Here is a 20291-nt window from a genome sequence, read left to right on the forward strand (position 1 = left end):
GATTGTTGGCTTGGTACCTTGTACGCGTATAAAGCCGCCGTTTGATTTTTTTCGGTTCATCACGGGAATAGCGAGCCTTGCAAGAGCTTGCTATTCAGAGATAAGTTTCTTTTTTTTATACCTCTCGTTTTCGTTTTGATGCTTGCAACATCAAACAGTTACACCTGATCAATAATCAGTGCGCTCACTCGGCTGTTACGCAATCTTTTGCTCGAGCTACATCATGAATTTCAATTGCGACTGAACTCTTTTGATTGTCTTTCTTTCCCATTCTTTTCTTGTTTATTTTCTTCATAAATAAAAGCATGTTTCGATATATTTAGGAAAGGAAAAATGAAATGAAAAAGCATGAATGTTGCATCTCGGTAGCGTAATACCTTTTAATGCTGACATTTCGAGACGGCTTCCCTTAGAAATGTGTCTAAAGGAATGAATTAAATGTTGATGAATAAATATTATGATATAGAAACCGATATATGTGCAGAACACGTCCTTTCCGAACAAAATTCGTTACGGTGCGCTTTCGCCTTCCTTAAATAGCCAAGAGGGCCGCTTGCGTTCCCTGCCACAAAGTGAGTCGGCGATACCACCCCGGCGTACTTAGTTTAGCAAATGTTGCTGCTAGAGGGCGAATCCTTCTCAGCACCCTCTTTCACTATCCAGTTCCAGTTCCCTTGACACTAAACAAAATGAGAGAAAACTTGTAATGAATACAGCAGAACACTGTTTTTTTCCTTCGTATATTTTTAGCATTTTTGAGCTCCAAATGGCGGGTCAGTCTAACAAATTTTCTTCTAGGTGAAGAGGTGCGTCCGGTAATCTCCAAATGCAATGCCGTGAAGAGGTGCGTCCGGTAATCTCCAAATGCAATGCCGCAGTCTCATTTCAAGTTGCGATTTTCTCGTAATAAGCAGCAAATGCTGTACGACATGTCACAACGAATCTGGCAAAAGTCTCGCCAGGGAAAGAAGTGGAAGAAAATCTCATGACTGTCGTGATTCCTGTTTGCTATACCGCATATTGCATTTTATGTGAGTAGCTCTGATACTGGCGCTAATCCGGCTGCCATTTCCTGCCTGCAGTCACCTTGCTGCCTGAGAAAAGGAAAAGGTTTCCGTTGTTGCTGTTTTTAGGATTCAAAACCGGATCAGTGTTTCCTCGAAGACCGCGTTACAGGTACACTCATCACTTGCCTAATTGTATGTAGTTCCTTGTCTCATTTTTCTACCGCAAATATAATTTGAATAGTTATAGATGAAACAGCGACATATATCTCCCAGGTGTTGCACAAGGAGGAGGAGGAGGAAAACTTTTATTTCTATTTACAGTGAGAGGTCGATGGGGCGAGCCGGAAGGGCCCGTCCCTTACAAACACTAGGAGGGAGCCCTAGTCCGGGATCCCTGTAGCTTCCGCAGCGGCTCGGGCTCTAGCTACCAATGCCTGTTGGGCATGGAGTTCGGAGCAGCCGCGCAGGGCAGCTTCCCAGGCCTCTCGAGTGGGGTGGAGGTGGGGTGGGTAGGCAGGATTGGAAGGGCATGCCCACACCATGTGGTAGGTGTCCGAAAACTGCTCCTCACAGTGTGGGCACGCGCCCGAGAAAGAAGAATTGAAGTGCTTAAGTACTGCCGGGCACAGTACAGTAATGGTATAGAGGCGGAGAAGCCAGCGCTCCTCCACCCTGGTGAGGCCTTTACAGGGAGGGGGATAGAGACCATGAAAATTTTGATAAAGAGAGGTGATCTCTTTAAAGGTGACGGCCGGATTGAAATTGAATTCCGGATCAGGCTGCGGATGAGGCGACGCCCGGTGAGTAAGCGCGCGGGCGGCAGCGTCGGCTGCCTCGTTCCCCTCAAGACCCGCATGAGCCGGAGCCCACACGATGGTACGATGGGTCGGAAACCCTGTGTAATCGCATGCGTGGAGAATTTTGAAAGCACGGTCTGGAATGTACCCTTGCTCAATATTGCGGCAGGCGCCCCTGGAGTCCGTAATAATGACTCGGGACTCTGGATCTGCGGCGGCCAGTGCAATGGCGATCTCTTCCGCAAATGTAATGTTTGGGGCACGGAAAGTAAGGCCCTGAACTGTAGTGTTTTGGTGGATGACGGCCGCCGTGTACCAACCCCCATGGTGTGGGCCGGCCGCATCCACATAGAAGACACCTCGCTTGTGGCCATATTGTTGAGAAATAGCCTCCGCCCGCGCGAGACGGCGACCATCATGGGTGTCTGCAGTCATGTTCTTCGGAAGGGGTCGCACCTGGAGTGCAAAGCGCCAGGCTTCAGGGATGCGGACCCGTTCTTCTGTATGTGTTGCGTAGGAAATGTGTAAGCGGGTTAGAAGGCGGCTCCCCGCAGGTGTTTTGCTTAGGCGCAAGTATTGATTGTTAAGATGAGCTTCTCGTAACTCCCCAAAGGTGTTGGTCATCCCCAGACCGAGGAGACGCTTGTTGGACGTCGTTATGGGGAGGTCGAGCGCTCTCTTATAAATCTTGCGGAGAACTACCTCTAAGGCATTCTCATCGCATTTACGTAGGTGGAGGTAGGGAGCCGAATATAAAATCCGGCTGGTCACGAATGCATTGGCCAGCCGCAGGGCATCTTTGCATCGTAGTCCCCTCTTTTTATTGGACACCCGGCGGAGCATCCGACCCACCTGGTCCCCCACCTTACGTAACTTGTTTAGGGTAGTGTCTATCTTGCGCCTATGATGAACGAAAAGCCCCAGTACCCGGATCTCCGCGTGTTCAGGTATCGGTCCGCTAAGTAGGGAAAGGGCAATTTTGGTTGTGCACTTTGAGTTGGGGCGTATGTGCACAAATTCAGATTTGCTCGGGGAGCATTCAAGACCACAGCGACGAGCGTATTCGTCCACTATAGCTGCCGCTTGTTGCAGGTTGGTCTCGATGTCTCCAACCGATTGTTGTGTTGCCCAGAGGGTGATGTCGTCCGCATACAGAGCGTGCTGCACACCGGCGACCTCCGCCAGCTGGGTAGGGAGCTTCATCATGGCCAGATTAAATAGTAATGGCGAGAGGACAGCTCCCTGTGGGGTCCCTCGTGTACCAAGTTGATATAGGCCATATTCTGTGTCTTGTAGCCGGATATAGGATTGGCGATCTGTAAGGAATTGTTTGATATAATTGAAAGTATTGCGCCCACAATGTGTTTGCGACAAGTGGGATAGGATGATCTCGTGGGTCACATTGTCGAAAGCCCCCCGCAGGTCAAGTGGGACGACTACTTTATCATTGCTGGGGTGCTCGACGGGGTCGAGAATCTCCTTGTAAAGTTGCAACAGGACATCTTGTGCGGACCGGTGTGGGCGGAAACCGTAGATGGTGTTTGCGAAAATGTTTTGTTGTTCCAAGAAAGCCGACAATCTGTCGCGGACCATAGTCTCCATCAGCTTCCCCACACACGAAGTGAGGGAGATGGGCCGGAGGTTGTCGGTGTTAATGGCTTTACCTGGCTTGGGAATGAAAGTTACTAGTGCCGTTTTCCAATCTATGGGGAGTGGTGTGCTTCCAATCCAGACAGTGTTGAAGTAATCGAGGAGAGTTTCGTAGGCGGGATCTGGGAGGTTGGCAATAAGCTTCACCGTCACCTTGTCCCGGCCTGGTGCTGTACCTCGCTTCATTTTAGCCAGGGCTGCTTTTAGGTCATGGAGCTGGAACGGTTGATCCAAATCCGCGTTCTCGGAACCGGCATACGAGTACGCCTGACCACGGGGATCCTGGTGTATACTCAAATATTGGTCGCGGAGCGCATCGGCCAGTTTGGCCGTGTCTCCAGTGAAGTTATGTATAGCCCTTTGAAGCTGTTTTTGTGTCTCAGTACGGGTTTGTGCCGGATCAATAAGAGCGCGGAAGAGGCGCCACGTACTCCGACTCGACATTTGCCGAGCTGCAGTGTTGCATCGGTGCACCCAATTGGAGTCGGCGAGTTGGGCCGCGTATTGTGCCGCGTATTGCACAAGCGCAGACCTGTTTGCCGCCGTGGTATGATGACCCTCGCGGCAGCAGCCACGACGGGCTTTACTTCGCATGTGACTTGTGCATGATTTACTGAAACTAATCTATGTCCGCAATTTCTTCAATAATGTCGACAATAGCTTTGCGTCAGTTGGCCTATGACAAACTCCATTCATGGAACATTTTTTGAACACACAGCCAGGTGCTTTGACCAGGATTTCATTCATTGTTTTTTTGTGTGTGTGTGTGTTCTATTGTTAACCGGTATGCATTATAGCGCTGTTCTCGAAGCAGTTCGCCAATTATGTACCGTCGAAATCAAAATATTTCCTGACTTACCAACAGATGGCAATAGGCAAGAATGCATCTCAGCGTGACCTAACGGCGCGCAGCCAGCTCTCTAGACACGCGCTTCAAGCGGCCACACTATTCAGTTTTTCGCACGCATGTTTGTACCACCGCTTTCACCTTATGCGCGCCGTACGTAGATTGTAATTGGCGAGACATGCCGCTTCCGCATCCGTCCCGACCCTGGCCAGTCTTCCCTTGCGACCGCGATGCATGGCGCTGTTCGTGGCGCTGGAAATACTGTTTCCTTCATTTTCCTGATCTTGTTGCTCTGCGCTTTATCGGTGTACCCTCTATTTCCAGTGAGCAGCTTATCAACGAGCATTTGATAAAGTTCCCGGAGTCCGAAGGAACACCTCCTCCGGGTCGAGGAGAACGGGACAATGCAGAGGTCTTGGCAATATAGGTACAGAAGGAGTGAGTTAAGGACGGAAGTATTTGTTTGAAATTACTGCAGCCCGCTGAAGGGGCAAACCGTGGCTGCATAAAACATATTATAGCATACAATTTTACCCTCAAAGTGCACATGGCAACAATAAAATATAAACACAATACCTCCACATGTCCGAGCGACTTAAATGCAGACACGAAATCAGAAGTCGGTAATGATCGAATATTGCCATGTAAAGAGTTCCAGTGGTCCATAGTACATGGAAAGAAGCTGTATTTCAAAGCGTAAGTGCGTGAAAAAAATGTTGAATACTAAGATAGTGATGGCTCCTAGTTGAAGATGGTTGTGAAAATAAGATATTGTTACCATCTGAAAGGCAGCAGGCACAACGCACTATATATTGGAGAAGCTTTAATGGACACGTTTTCCAGCAGTATGAGAGCGGAGGAAGGAAATTGCATGTGAAGGTGAAAAAAGATAGTCATAGCGGCAGCAAGCAAATCTCACAGCTTTCTGTTGAGCAGAATCAGTCGCGTTACTTTCACAGCGCTTATACGGTTTCCAAAGATTTGAAGAATTTTCAAGAATAGGGCGGTTTAAAATTTTATACGTGAGCAAATTGGTCTTTTTAGGAGCTACCTATAGAGTGCGCCTCAGGCAACTTAAGCTTTTTAGCGCTTTAGCTTCTTTATGTGTTTTAATATTTGTTTATTACTGATTAAGTAATCACATTGATTAAATAATCAAGAAATGAAAATTGAGGGTAGCGCCCTCGAAGAGAACAAGCATGAAAGAGAAACATACGGAGCTGCCCGCCGCTCAACGGAATCCGTAGTCACGGCGCAATGAAACATGGCAGGCGATCTAATTCACTCATCGCAGCCGCTAAGGCAGGCGCCAGACGGATGGCGAAGCGACACTCGGCATCGGTTACTTTACAGCGCGCAAAGGCAGAAGTGCGCGCACCAAGATGCCTGCGAGGAATGAAGCGTATACGGGGGCACGTTCAGTTGCCAAAGGCCCTAGGCTTTAGGAGTCGGCGACTACCACCATCCTTATTGAGCTACTCCTGTCCTGTAGTGCATTTCACACTGGCACCTACTCTCTACGACAATGCGGAATGGAATTTTGTTGTTGATCTTTCGTTGGGATAGAGATATGTTTAAGCTATTATGGCCGGTTTTCGTGGATTGTTTTCAGTTTACTAAAATTTAAATCTTACGTTGGCCGAATTCAGATTTTTCTCAGTGAAACAGCATTAAGCGGTATCTGAACGCTCACAGAACAGCTTTGAGCGACTAGATATCAAGAAAGCAGACTGAATGACGCTCAAACGTGCATAACTGAAGTGACGCCGGAGAGAAAGTCATTGAAAGCCGGAGTATGCGTCGCGAAAGGTGCTGAAATATGAAGAACCTTATTAAAATTTTACAATTTTTTTATTAACACATGTAACGGAGGTATGCGGCTGAACCTTTCGCTGTCCGCAGTATGCGTGTGAACATTCCGCACGGGGATATGCGCACGAGGCTTATGCAGGGACTAAGTCGGTAGCACACACTTGACGGCGTGGGTCAACAGTGTCAACAGGGCTCAGCAGCGTTTAAAGGATAAAGCGACAGTTTGTAAAAATTCAAGTTATCGTGCACTCTTATTGTGCACTCTTTTCTGCAATAAGAAAACGAGGCTTTAGCTAAAAACAGAAACGGAGGAAGACAGAGAATACAGATATCCTCACCACTGACCTTAAAAAGCAGACTGCGATAGAGTAAATAACTTTTTTCACGCGGATCTCAGGAGCTAAGCTATACCACCGTCCACTTCAATCCACAAATTGCGCCGTACACAATAGCTTCGAAGTCATCATCAACGTCTGCTGCTCCAATTGACTGGCGGGAAAGTTACTTCAATTTAAACTGAAAAATTTTCAGCAACCAATAGGTCATTTGCTGCCAAACAGCAAAAAGTCCATAACAACCACACGAATTTTACTGTGAGTGAAAATTGGATCGAATAGTCTCCGGGCCTTAAGACTACAGTGACAAAGACATGGTTCTTAAGCTTAAATTCACAGCGCAAAGACGAACACGGACAAGAGGGGAGACACCACAAAGCGCCGACTTCAACAACGTTTATTGCTGTGCACAGCGAATACATATTGAGTACAGCGGGCATGCCCAGCAACGAAAAGGAAAGGAAAGTTGCTGCGCATGCCCGCTGTACTCAATATGTATTCGCTGCGCACAGCAACAAACATTGTTGAAGTCGGCGCTTTTGTCCGTGTTCGTCTTTGCGCTGTGAATGTAAGCATGAAATACCAACTCGCCCAGCAACTGATTTTAAGCCTGGTTCTTAAGGTCTCATTCTTGCCGTAAGAAAGCTTTTTGTTGTGCTAACTGGTGTATATCTTTGAAATGTAGAAAACAGGGCAAGGATAAAACCGTCCATGTTTCCTCTCTCTGTTTTCCGACTTAAAAAATAGTCATTCCTTCTGACATATTCATTCTTTTACAGAGGAAGAGGACTTGGACGCTAGGAGAGACAGCCAGTTCCTTCTTCGCTTCCTGCGGGTCCGCAAGTACAACTTGGAGGCAGCGCTTCGGAATGTCTGCAACTATTATCGCATACGAACAACCAGCGGCCCCGTATTCGATAACTTCCTTCCTTCCAAAGTATCTGAAGCCACGCGCAAGCTCGTGATGGCTCTGCCAGGAAAAGACATTCACGGACGCCGCATCTTTCTTTTCAAGCCCGGTAGGTGGCGGTTCCGTACAGACCGTTCCATTACGGCGATCTTCAAGCACGCTGGTTAAATGAATCATGCGACAATTTTACCACCGTAATTAAGCTGGCCCAGTGGCTAGGTGGCGTTGTCACATATTTCTCAGCTACGTAAGTTATCGCCACGTGTAAGTGCCAAAGACCGCAGAATCACGCTGGAGCTGTGGCGTGCTCTTTCCTTGGAGTTTCGGAGCCTCACGCAATTTTTCTGTAACGCGTATGGTTGTTCAAATTTCAAAAAAGCTGCTCGGAAATATCTTGGGAGCTTTTTTTTTCTTCATGCTACAGATCATGGTACCAAAATCGTACGACATTTTTTTTTTTGCTAAAAGTGCGCAGAGAAGAAAAATGGCCAACGTAACCGTAAGACCAATATAAACACAGTTAAATACAGGACGCGTTAGGAAGAATTTTTTTTAGTAGAACAAGACCCAAGCAAAAGGGCACTCGGAATACGTCTACTTAGGGCAGGTAGTGACAGCTGATCTGGATCATGAGAGGGAGATAACTAGAAGGATAAGAATGGGGTGGAGCGCATATGGCAAATTCTCGCAGATCATGAGTGGCAGTTTACCATTTTCCCTCAAGAGGAAAGTGTACAACAGCATAATCTTACCGGTACTCATCTACGGGGCAGAAACGTGGAGGCTAACGAAAAGAGTTCAGCTTAAGTTAAGGACAACGCAGCGAGCCAAGGAAAGAAAAATGATAGGTGTAACGTTAAGAGATCGGAAGCGGGCAGAGTGGGTGAGGGAACAAACACGGGTTAATGACATCCTAGTCGAAATCAAGAGAAAGAAATGGGCTTGGGCAGGGCATGTAATGCGAAGGCAAGATAACCGCTGGTCCTTAAGGGTAACGGAGTGGATTCCAAGAGAAAGTAAGCGTAGCAGGGGGCGGCAGAAGGTTAGGTGGGCGGATGAGATTAAGAAGTTTTCAGGCAAAGGGTGGATGCAGCTGGCAAAGGATAGGGTTAATTGGAGAGACATGGGAGAGGCCTTTGCCCTGTAGTGGGTGTAGTAAGGCTGATGATGATGATGACAGCACAAGAGTACAACCGATTCTGGGATCCTCAAACCCCTTTCTGTGCTGACTTTGGGTTTCTTTGAGTGCTTTTCCGATTCCTCGAGCATGTAATTTTACTGGTGCTTCAGTCCACATCGTTCTTTTACACCCTTAAATTTAGCAGTGATCATTATTTAATGGGTCGAACAGATGGTTTCATTACACAACAAGTTACTATTAATGCCTTTCGTTTATTGTTGTTGGGGCTATGCGTCTGCATGCGTTGTTGCGCCCATGTAAGGCAGGGAGAGAGAGAAACTGAGGCACACAGTGTTCCTCAGGACTTCATGAATGCTTGTGCGGCTGCATGAATCTAGAAAGATTGCTTGCCTCTACAGTAAAGAATTAATGGCGTTTATGAAGTGCATGCGGCAGATTGTCGTGCTTGTTTCAAGGTCTAATATCTTTTTCCCCGCCAGAAACATAAGCAAAGCTGCGCCAAAAGATGAACAAAAGTGGTAACGGAGGAAGCCCTGCAATGCCTGTTTACGATGAATTTTGGGGGAACGTTGAAGCTTCGTGATTGAGTGAAGTATTTTTTGAATTCCGCGAACACAGAACCCATTAATGAGACCAGTTTGCTTAGTGAAGCATTACAGATGTTGTTAAAAGGATAGGTCCGCTGTACGAATGTAGGACACGTTGCGTTAAGTCGCCAAGAGGCGCGGCGACAAAAGAAAAAAAAGATCCATAATTATTCTTCCGACCACTTTGCTTCTTAGATGTACTAATTAAGTGTTGAAAGCAAGGGTGCGGCACCCAAGTTTTTCTTTCTTTAATTAGGACGCGGAGATAACCTAAAATCAAATAGTTACAATAAAATGTTCACAAAATGCTGCTTCACATTTATAAGAGCAATATCCAATATTTAGGCACGAATTTCTACAAAAATACTCTCGTAATTTTGTTTTTATCATCGAGGTAGCTCATTGTAAATGTATGTATAGCGCATCGCAAAGTATCTTTTGAAACTCAAAACTGAGAGGTGTGTACAAACTTTTCCAATTTCTCAATTTCTGTGAATATTGAACTGGCGGATTAAAAAAAAATATATTTTCAGCGAATACAGTGTAATAGCTTCTAAAATAATGAGTATACGAAGCTCAGCCGAGCACTGATGGCATCGCGGCCAATCACATGCACAACTTGAAGTAGCTACCTCCAGAAATAACTAAAGAAATTAAAGAAACTAAGGCCACATTATTCGTTCTCGATGTCGTTATATAGCGTGGGTCCGGTGCCGAGATGCCACTTTGAGCACATTTGAGCGCGCTATTGTAATCACGGGAGTGAAATAACAGGTACGAAGAGAGCGAAGGGTAAATATCGACTCCCGATAACTCCATTTTTACCAAAATGGCCTTCGGAAACATCAAATAGCGAGGGATTCGGCTATTTAGTAAGTTATGACCAAAACATAAAAGCCATGATAAAAAGAATGTTCAACACTCAGCTGCGCCAACAAATTTATCGCTTTGTTCATTATTGATTTAACCATTCCTTACCCGGTTCCTTGTTCTTACCTGTGGATTGTCCGTTCGAGGAAACACTTCGAAATAAAGCGTACAATCAATGTCAGCGCGTCGGACAAACAAGTTTTAGGTCAAGTGCCTGCTTTCTTCTGCTGCAGGACCAGTGGAAACGCCTACTCAGCAGACTTTTTCCAGAGATTTGCCAGCGCTATATTCATGCTAGTCCAATGGGTTTTGGCAAAACCTCCCAGGTTCCGTGTAAGAGACACATTTCTCTCCGTTTCCATCTGTTGAAGTAACGTAGCCTGCTATGCTTTAGTAGCGCTTGCGTAGGCACTTTATTCTTTCTCTTTTTAAGACCTCCAAATATCGAGTCTTGGAGGCACGTCACAGCATTGGGTTGCACAAATTTGCAGCATTTAGAGTAATCCGCGCGGGACAAACCAAGGTGAAACGTGGAGCGAAAAAACTCTTTCCTTCAGACAGCTTGAACCGGACCAGATATATTAAGCGCCTCGTAGATTCACACTATTAGCTTTGACACAGAAATCCGTGAAAATGGAAAAAATTTTATTTACATATTAGAAGCCAGAACACTTTCTATATAGCGCAATAGACAGTTAAACAGCTTATTGCGTCTCCATCTTGAAGTAGTAGACTAAGCGACCACATTCTACCAAATTCTAGCAGGTTTATCTTCAATCTTAAAGAGAAACGTCGTGAGCTTTTAATAGAGTGCCGTAAATGTGCTAGGACATATTTTCAATGCCACGGCTCTGCATAAAACTCATGACCCGTTTGCATGTCGCGCGCTTTATCTGCACCATCTGACACCGGGAAAGCAAAACTGAACGCTTGGTGCTATTCCCGGCCACGGAGACTGTGAGTGACACTGTGATTGTTGCGATCTTTAGGCACATTTAAGTGAACTCCGATCTTCTTTGTTCATCCCTTTGCAGGGTCATGGATGCCGGATCAATCTCCGTATGCGGATGTGCAGCGGGCTACTGTGCTATGCTTAGAGCATTTAGCAAAGGACCCAGCCACGCAAACATTGGGGATAGTCATGATGTTTGACTACGCTGGCTTAACGCCAGACAAAATTCTCTCCATGAATGTTGGTCTCATGAGACGTGGCTTCGAGTACCTGCAGGTATGGGCCATCGTTCGAGCTAAAATATAGAACGAAACATAATGTTCTCCCGCGTGAGTGATAAAGCAGTACAACTAGCAATTGCAAAGACGGTGAATTTCGCTATGAGTTTAAAGTGAAACAGAAGCAGCTATTCCGCTGAAGAAAACTTCGCCCCCCTCCCCCCCAAAAAAAATATTTTGGTATTGGTTTATAAGTGCCATAAACTCCTTTATTCAGTCATCCAAAGTTATTTAGCCGATGCATTGACTCGGTGGTTATATGGTGCTTGGCTGCTAACCGGAAAGGCGCGGGTTCAATCACGGCCGCGGCGGTCTCATTTCAATCAATGAGGAATTGCAGAGGCCCGTATGCTGTTCGACACCCGCGCTAGGGGTCCCTGTGTCGAAACTCCAGATGGCCGAAATTCCGAGCGCCCTCCACTACAGCGTGCCTCCTAGCCTCAGCCGCTTCTGGATGTTAAATCACCGTAAAAATATAAGCCAAAATTTTTTGTTTGTTCGTGCTCTTAAAGCGAAACATCGACTGTTATTTTCCGCTGAGGCGCGACGTGTAGCTATTAGCGAGGCAGCACTAATATTCTCAATCGCGAAAGAATGCGGCGGAGTCTGACGTAAATTCGCTATTTGGTCGCCTGGCACCGCAACGGTGCGCAGTACGAGCCAGTAAGGGGTTGCTAGGGGGGGCGGAACTCTGCCTGAGTGGTAGCGGCGGCAGATATGGCAGCGGAACAGTCGTGTGCCGCCTTGGTGCGCGCGCGCGGCGACAGATGGCGAGCAACGTGAGCGAGGGAGAGGTTGCCTGCCTCTGCGGAAATATGACGTCACAAACAAAACAAAAGGACCACCAAGCAACAAGAAGGGGAAACAGTTGGGCAGAAGAGGCTGTAATGTCATTGCATTCTCAATGCGTAACGTAAATAAGTGCACCCTAAGTTTTGGAACCAAGCACTCGAGGAAATGGTGGTGATGCGAAAAAAGATTCTGCCTCTAGAGCATGGCAAAGGCATTAAGTAGAATATAAAATTCCAGCTTCGCTACAATACTCATTTATTCCTCTATAGAAAGGAAGCTTTATCTGGCGCACAGGGCCATTATCTTTACTACTGAACTGAAGTTTTTCAACCTTTTGAACATTGCAAAATTATTTACTGGACCCTGTACTTGAACACGAGTACTCCAAACACAAATGCCCCCTCCCCCATTTTTTTTTGTTGTGCAGCACTGCTCACCCGAAAGCAGAATTAAGTTGCGCTGTAAATTAGAATCCGAAGTTATGCACATCATTTCCTTTCCAGTCTGCTCAAAGAAGCGCTTCTATTTCTCGGCAGCTTCAATTACGAAGCTGTAAGGACCGTTTCAAGACGTGCGGAGAGTGAGATCAGGTCTTTGCTGTATGAGCTTCAGCGAGGCTGGATTACAGGGAATAAAAGAGGTCTTCGCCCAAATTATATCATCTTTCCAGGAGTGCATACCAATCCGGCTGAAGGCTATGTATGCTGTCAGGCACGGCGCAGCGTTCGACGTCTTCTTCGCTATCACTAAGCCCTTCATGAAGGCAAAGATCATCCAACGGGTAAGAAAAAATTATTCACAGGCCTGTAGTGAAACGTTACATTGTAACAAAAGCCAATAAATGTAATGCCAGTGCCAATATTGCAAATTACAGGTGCAGTTGTTGATTTTCAACATGTAACAAGCCGAAAAAAGTGCAACTAGATATAAAGATAATGCAAGAACTTCGGCAACTGGCCTTAGTTTTCCACAAAGTTGCAGGCTAGAACGGTATAAGTGAGCCCTTTTTTTGGCATATTTGAGTTCGTTTTCTTTGTAAACATCAGTGCCGAACGTTTCTTTTTTTTTTTTGGACAGCTGAGCACAGTCTCATGCTCTACATATTAAGTTAACTTGTCAACACCGCAAAAATATGTCAGCGGCAAATGTATTGCTTTATAAATTGGGCGGTAAGAATAAAAATATCGGCCGGCACCCACGGGCGACTATGAGCTTCTAAGAGTTCAAATGATGCTGCGCAGTGACCAAACATGCACACTCTGTCAGACACTAACACTGCACATTTTACCATCCTCGCGGAGAAGTCAATCATTTTTTGGTTTTTAACTAAGACCCTGATTAGTTCACGACGAATTACTTCTGTGTGGGCCCAACTGCCAAGGACGAAATATAGTCACTGCGTTAAATCCTCGTTACCACAGAACTGTGCAGAGCTCCTCACGACAACGTGCAATGTTATCGCACATCGAAAAAAGAAAAAAAATCCGCGCCGTGGTTACGGCAGTGTAATTCGAACCGTTTGAAATAAGGCTTCGACTGATTGTTATTGTTATGCAGCCGAGAGAGAGGGACGGAGAAGAAAAAAAGTGAAGGCGGGGTGGCTTATATTCTTGTTGGCTATCCTGAAAAAAATATTCAGCGGTGTGGCATTAAATCAGTGTTCAGTGGGCTCAAGGAATTTTCGCAGCAACTTTTCGACATGAAATAAAGAATTTCGCCATGCGGGCTGCTTTTGTTAACATGCAAGTCGGGCTTTCCCAGAAAAAAAAAATCGGATATTGAAATATTTTAAGGTGACGTTATGAAAATATTGAAGTTAATGGCCCACTGTTGTGATGCGTAGCAAAATAGTTCTTTTCAAGCGTTTTGATCGCTCGCAACCAGTAGTTATTACTGGCATATAAAATCTAAGGGGGACATTTTTGACGAAAATAAAACAGTAATAGCAAAAAAATGCAGGCTCCTGAGCCGAGATCTGGGGATATATTGATTGTTACAGTGAAATTTTACAATACCTGAAAGCACTGCGTTCATAAACCCTTTCCCTGTCAAAAAATGCTTTTGTCCAAAATTGCTGGGTATTAGAGACCTCCGCTATCCTCTTCGTAACTTCATTCCTTGCTTTAAAAACAGGTCCGCTTGTTCGGAGAAAGGTTCGAGGAGCTGCATAAAGAGATCCCACCACAAGTTCTTCCCGCCGAGTACGGTGGTCACGGGCCTCCCCTTGACTTCGACGGTTTCTGGAGCGACCTGGTGAATTGCGAGGAAGCGGAATACCAGGAGGACAATGCGTACGGCTACGTCCGGACGAGCAACGGGGACTTCGCCACGACGGAGGAGATGGAAAACGAAGCCACGTTTCTGTAAATAGTAGCAAGAATAAAGAGGTCCGAAATCGAGAGTACCTGTGCGATAATGATTTCGTTCACGAAAGGTGCAGCTTTCCAAGAAATATAGAACAGCAGAGGGAATACAATTTCAACCACACTTTTCGCAGCGAGTGTTGACGATAACACTGTAATTAAAAAATCATTTTTTGGTAAGATGGTCGTTGCTGGGAGCGCACTGGCACCTTTGGTTTAAACAAGAAAGTAAAGTTCGTTACATTCAGGCGTATACAGGGTGCTTCACCTAGGACTTTACGCAACATTTAAAAATAGGCTTTCTGACCTAGAAAAACATTGTTTTCGGCAAAACACTATCAGCTATGTAACACGCCAGAATACAGTTAAGACGAGCTAACTAGCAGGCTGTAATTTAATATTAAAAAGTTAAGTTTTTAACTATTGCTCCGTAGTTACGTTTAGCGTGTAGCCCATTCCAAGTAATATCCAAAATATTTTTGATAATTTCGAAAAGGCGGTTACCCTCGGCGCTGTGGCCCAAGAATTTTTGGCTATGTCGACGAGTTACGTCCACTGGAGAGGTTGCTTTGCTTGCAAGCCTCTCGAAAGCGCACTTATTTTGTCGCGATGCAGCCAAAATTTCTTTAGCCAGAGCGTCGAGCATAACCGCGTTTTCTAAATTCTAAAATCTGATATCGGTGTTACTTATAGTAGGCTGCACGCCTCTCAATTTCTAAGGAGCCTAACAGTAATAGAGAAAAAATTAAACATTGAATATTAGATAACCAGTTGTATTCTGATGTACTATACCACTGATAGTGCTGTGCCAAAAAAGTGGTGCTCTAACTCGAAAAGCCTATTTTTAAAAACTGTGCAAAGTCCTAGTTGAAACATCATGTTGAAAAGGAGAAGATTCCCATGAGAGCTGAGTGCCTAGTCTTAAGCAAGACTGCATCAATAAGACGGCCAGAATAACTATTTCGGAGCCAGACTGCTAACCCGGAAAGTGGGTGGCTTCCTCGGTGTTCGCCTAGAGTCAGCTCTTCATGCAGCTCTGCTGCGTTTAGCAAGGCACTCCAGATTGTGGGCGAGGAATACAGAAAATGAATTAACATGGACGCCTAATTCTATTGTGTGATGGCATTGCGATTGCATTAGCAACTGTTTGCTCCTTTACCGAAAGTTAATTAATTGAGGTCTGGGATGTCCCTTCCGCTCTGGTGACGTCACTTTCTTCCAGCCAATGCGCAAATTTATTGCCCGAGGAAGCATTTTGGCTCCATGAGGCTTTGACTGCTATCTCATTCATAAGGTGTGGATTAGGCAGTGTTGCATGCGAGGACCTTAGCTTAGTGTCTCCAAGCGGTGAGGACGATTGAGGCAGCTTAGATCGCTGCGGAGGCCAGAAAAAAATCGGTGCTAGGTAACGACTACAGTGGTTTGGATTCAACGAACATGGATTATGACCAAGACCGTCCACTGGTCAACATATACACAGACGCCGCGCGCTTCAACGCAGCATCTTATGCATATGCGATATGCACTCGGGACACCGCATTTCGAAAAGCCATGCGGCTGGTACCTTCAGTGATCCAGCTACTCGCAAAGCAGTGGAACCAAAAGGCCTCATTGAAGCCATGCAGAGAGCCGTAGTTGAAAGAGGAAGACGAAGACATTGTTCGATCTCCTGTCGCCTCAGCTCTGTTTGTTTACCTAATTTTGCCTAATTTACTTTTATTTGAATATTCGAAGACGGCAGCATCTTCAAGGTGGTACCGTCTCTATGGGACAAGTACGGCTGCTCCGGCGCCGGCAAGCCTAAAGGAACCACGCCAATCAAAGGAGGCTGGCTCGAAAGAGGCGGCCATGTCTTCCCAGGCAGTGGAGAGACCAGAATATGGACACGACCACCCGTCCAGCGAGACCTCATCGCTTAGTGGGGATGAGTCAACGATCGTGGACGGTGACGAGTCAGTGGTCAGTGGCCGATATGGCTGACGTGGACAACTAGGGCTTCAAGTTGGCGAGTCATCGCAAGCAACGAACGGTAGGGATCCCGGTAGTGGTTGAGCTCACAGAAAAAGGGGTTGATTTAAGAGAGAAGAATCCCATCTTACTCTTCGCGGCCATTCAATCACTGCTGGGATCAGCTCCGATTCGAAGTCGGTTCACCATGCACGGGGCTCTTCAGCTGGATGTCTCGAAGGAATAGCAGGTTGACAAGCTCCTGCTGAGCTCTCAGATTTTTGGCATCAAAGTTAACGTGCGGTTGCCCCATTCCTACATGAAGAACACCTGTGTTATTAAGGGTGTCCCAAAGTGGTATTCAGAGCGCGACCTACTTGATTATCTGAAACCACAAGGTGTGCTGCACGTGAAACGACTTGTGCGTCGTGTGGAGTCTCCAGGAAAAGAATGGGCTGTGAAACCTACCAACTCTGTCGTCTTGCCAATCGCTCCCAACTCAGAGCGCCCCGAAAAAATTGGTCTGGGATTCACAAAACACGCAGGTGCAGATTTCACTGAAGCTCCTCCACGGTGTTTTAGATGCCAACGGTTTGGACACGTGGCCAAAGTTTTCACAAAGGATCGACGCTTTAAGCGGTGCGGAGGCGACCACGACTTTAAAACCTGCAAGGCCGATTTGGCTTGCGCCAATTGCCGTGGTGATCATCCAGCGAGTTTCGCAGGCTGCCCCTTCCGTGTGAGCGCTCTGCACCGTCGCATATCCTTTATTGCTGGTCCCAAACCCCAACCGACTGAGACGCCTGTCCCAGGATTAGACGAGGTTCCCAGTGTTAGAGTCTGATGTTGTTGCGTTACCCAGCAATGTCCCTAAGAGACCTGAGTCCAGCAAGACGCCAAGGTCCTGTGCGCGCGAGTCGGCTGTTTGACCTCCAGCAAAAAGTGTCCATGTTCCTGAGCGGCCGGATCACAGCCACACTCCACGGCAAGCGGGACCCTCATATGCACAAGTGCGTTCACATGTTCCAGCGATGGCGCCAGGTAACCTGAAGAACTTCCTACAGCTGGTGCTTTCTTTTGAGTCCCTAATTACCACCTTCGCAGCGAACTTCCTTGCTATCTAATATTGACGGGGTTAAACCTCGTGGATCTCATATGCACCGAAAAGTGCCGTTTATATTGCAGTGGAACTGCGCTGGGATTTTAAGTCGGTTAGCTGAACTGAAACTATTCTTGAAAGATACTTGTGTTCCAGTATTGGCCCTGTCAGAAGCTGGCCTGCCAAACCAGAGATGTTTGACTGGATATGACGCCCATAAAAACTGCAGCATAAAATCATTTCCTGCAGGAAGCGCTGCGCTTTACATAAGAAGGAAGTTTCCACATGTTTCTCAAGCGTTGCCGATCTTTGCACAGATGACATTGAGGTAGCGGCTTTGAGAATACAGCTCGGCTGTCGAACCCTTTCTATTGCATCCGTGTACCTGTCTCCGCGGAAGAAGGTAGCTTTGGATTTGTTTCTGCAGCAGCTCTGCGACCGCTGCCCCGCTCCTCGAATCAACTGCGGTGATTTCAACGCCCATCATGCCGTTTGGGGTGACAGGAACACGGATTCCCGTGGACGCAAACTCGTAGAGGTTATTGACAGTTTGGACCTGTGTGTTGCCAAGTACGGAAGCCCCACTTTCTTCTGGCCTCCAGCCTCAGCGACAGCTATAGACCTGACACTGCATTCACCTGACGTCCGCGTGAGTTGGTCAACAGCGCCTGACCGCATGGGAAGTGATCACTATCCGATATCTGTGTTTGCTGCCGAGTTTCGTATGCATGGTCCCAAAATTAGCATGGTCAACTGGGACAAGTACATAGAGCACCAAGAACGTGTTTCTGGTGATGTTGTTGACAAAATGATTTCTAGTAAGCTAGCAGCAACTACGGCGGTCAAGTCACCTGACCATTTTCCGGCCCCGGATTTAAAACTCAGGAACCTTTGCGCAGCGAGAAGGGTGGAGCGCCAACTCGTGCGGAAGAAGGACGACAGGCAACTGAAGACGACCTTCAATAGGCTGAATTCTGCTATTAGACGGCACGCGAACAAGCTGTACAGATCGCAATGGGCCTCATTCTGCGCCAGTTTGACTGTGTTCTCACCGATGACAAGAATATGGCGAGTTATTGGCAGCCTTGCTGGAGAATCTGGCCCTTCGAAGCCTTTTGAAGCTCTTGCAATACGCAAGGAAAAACCTATCGCGTACTTGGCAGAGGAATTTGCAGACGCACCCGTACGCACTAATTCTGGAATAGATATATACACCACCTTCTTCCTCCAGATATATCATGGACGTCCCGTTCACGCTTCATGAGCTTCAGACTGCGCTCAGTGGCCTGCGGCGCCGGTGTTTACCAGGTCCCGACGGCATCACCAATCAAATGCTGAATAATCTGTCCTTGCAAATCAGAAAGGAGCTTCTCAACTTCATCAGTCGAGTTTGGGAGACTGGCGATGTTCCTGCGTCATGGAAGGTGACACATGTAGTTCCAGTACTGAAGCCTGGCAAAGACATGAGCGACCTTGCCTCGTATCGCCCTGTGTCATTGACCTCCTGTGTAGCTACGTTTATGGAGAAGCTGGTAAATGAACGCTTATCGTGGTGGCTTGAGGACAGCAAGACACTGCCAACATGTATGACAGGATTCCGCCGAGGTCTTAGTGCCCAAGATAGCGTCTTAGACTTGGTCAGTCACACTGAACACCAGAGAGCTTTCGGCCTTTCCACCTTAGCCATTTTTCTTGACGTTGCGAAAGCTTACGACAGCGTGCTTCAGAGCTCAATTCTAAACAGTTTGCAAGGCATGGGCATACAGGGCCATATGTTAAGATTCATTTAAAAGTTTATAAGTGATCGCGCGGTTCGTGTACGGTTAGGGAGTACGTTAAGCACCGAGAGGGTTCTATCACGAGGTGTGCCTCAAGGAAGTGTTCTTTCCCCCACGCTCTTTAACGCCGCAATGGCTGGCCTTCCCGATTCGTTGAAAAAAAGTTGCAAGTGCGTATGTCAATATATGCTGACGACATCTGTATTTGGATTACTGGCTACCAATACAAGCGATTAGCCCTGATAGCTCAGCAGGCTCTACTTTCGGCACAAACTTATCTTCAAGGTGTGGGATTGTCTGTGTGAGTGGAAAAATCCGGCTTTGTTCTGTTTGCAGGTGTAGGAAGACGTCAACCGCGGTTGAAGATAGAGCTCGGTCACTCTTGCACCCGTCATTTCAGCCACACGCGTTTCCTGGGCGTCATTATTGACTCCCATCTAGAGGGGTGAAAAGCTGTAGACGCGATTGTTTCATCTCTACGCGTCTCAGTGTGATCCGCAGAATTGCACGTGAGCAATGGGAAAACCATCCTTCTTCAATGGTAAAACTTTACGAAGCGCTGGTGGTCAGTCGCATAATGTATCAATTGCCTTTAATTTCTCCCTCGGCATCACAACTTGAACGTCTCGAAGTTGTCCACAGAAAGGGCCTAAGAAGAGCCATTGGAGTTCCTCAGGCGGTTGCGAATAAGGCGGTACCTCATGAGTCCCTATCGAAACCTCTTAGCCTTATCACTTCTCAGAGACTACTAATGCATCTTGACCGCCTAGGAGAGACGGTAGCTGGGCGATCCCTTCTCCAGCGGCTCTGCACGAGGTATGAGTCGAAGGCTTACTTAGCACTCAATACTCTTAGTTCTTTAGGCATTAATGTCCGAAGGCAAAGGAAACGGTTGAAACCCCCCCCCCCTGGTATTCTCCGACCCTCCGACCCTGACTGTATCCGTTACGCAGCAAGTCACACAAAACATTAAAGCCTGGATACAGGCTAACCCAAAATTGCTTAGGCGGACAGGACCCGTAAGGGAAGTAGGCCGTCCATCCAAAATTTGCCGCGAAACTATTGAGGAAGAAAATCAGGATAACCCCCTCGCTACCATGCAGGGCACCAGCGCAGTGGGTGGGGT

General features: G+C 46.8%; 1 protein-coding gene across 2 annotated transcripts in view; it reads left to right on the forward strand.

Moving 5' to 3' along the window:
• The window catches only part of LOC144093936 (alpha-tocopherol transfer protein-like), a 37219-nt gene extending 22846 nt beyond the window's left edge, over positions 1–14373 (forward strand). For both annotated transcript variants that reach the window (XM_077627696.1, XM_077627697.1), the window contains exons 2-5: positions 7228–7467; positions 10991–11184; positions 12649–12759; positions 14112–14373. In XM_077627696.1, coding sequence (XP_077483822.1) covers positions 7228–7467; positions 10991–11184; positions 12649–12759; positions 14112–14345 — 779 coding nt within the window. In that variant the 3' untranslated portion in view covers positions 14346–14373. The remainder of the gene's footprint in view (positions 1–7227; positions 7468–10990; positions 11185–12648; positions 12760–14111) is intronic.
• The last annotated feature ends 5918 nt before the right edge of the window (positions 14374–20291 follow it).

Source organism: Amblyomma americanum, chromosome 6 (assembly GCF_052857255.1).
Source record: "Amblyomma americanum isolate KBUSLIRL-KWMA chromosome 6, ASM5285725v1, whole genome shotgun sequence".
Classification (NCBI taxonomy): domain Eukaryota; kingdom Metazoa; phylum Arthropoda; class Arachnida; order Ixodida; family Ixodidae; genus Amblyomma; species Amblyomma americanum.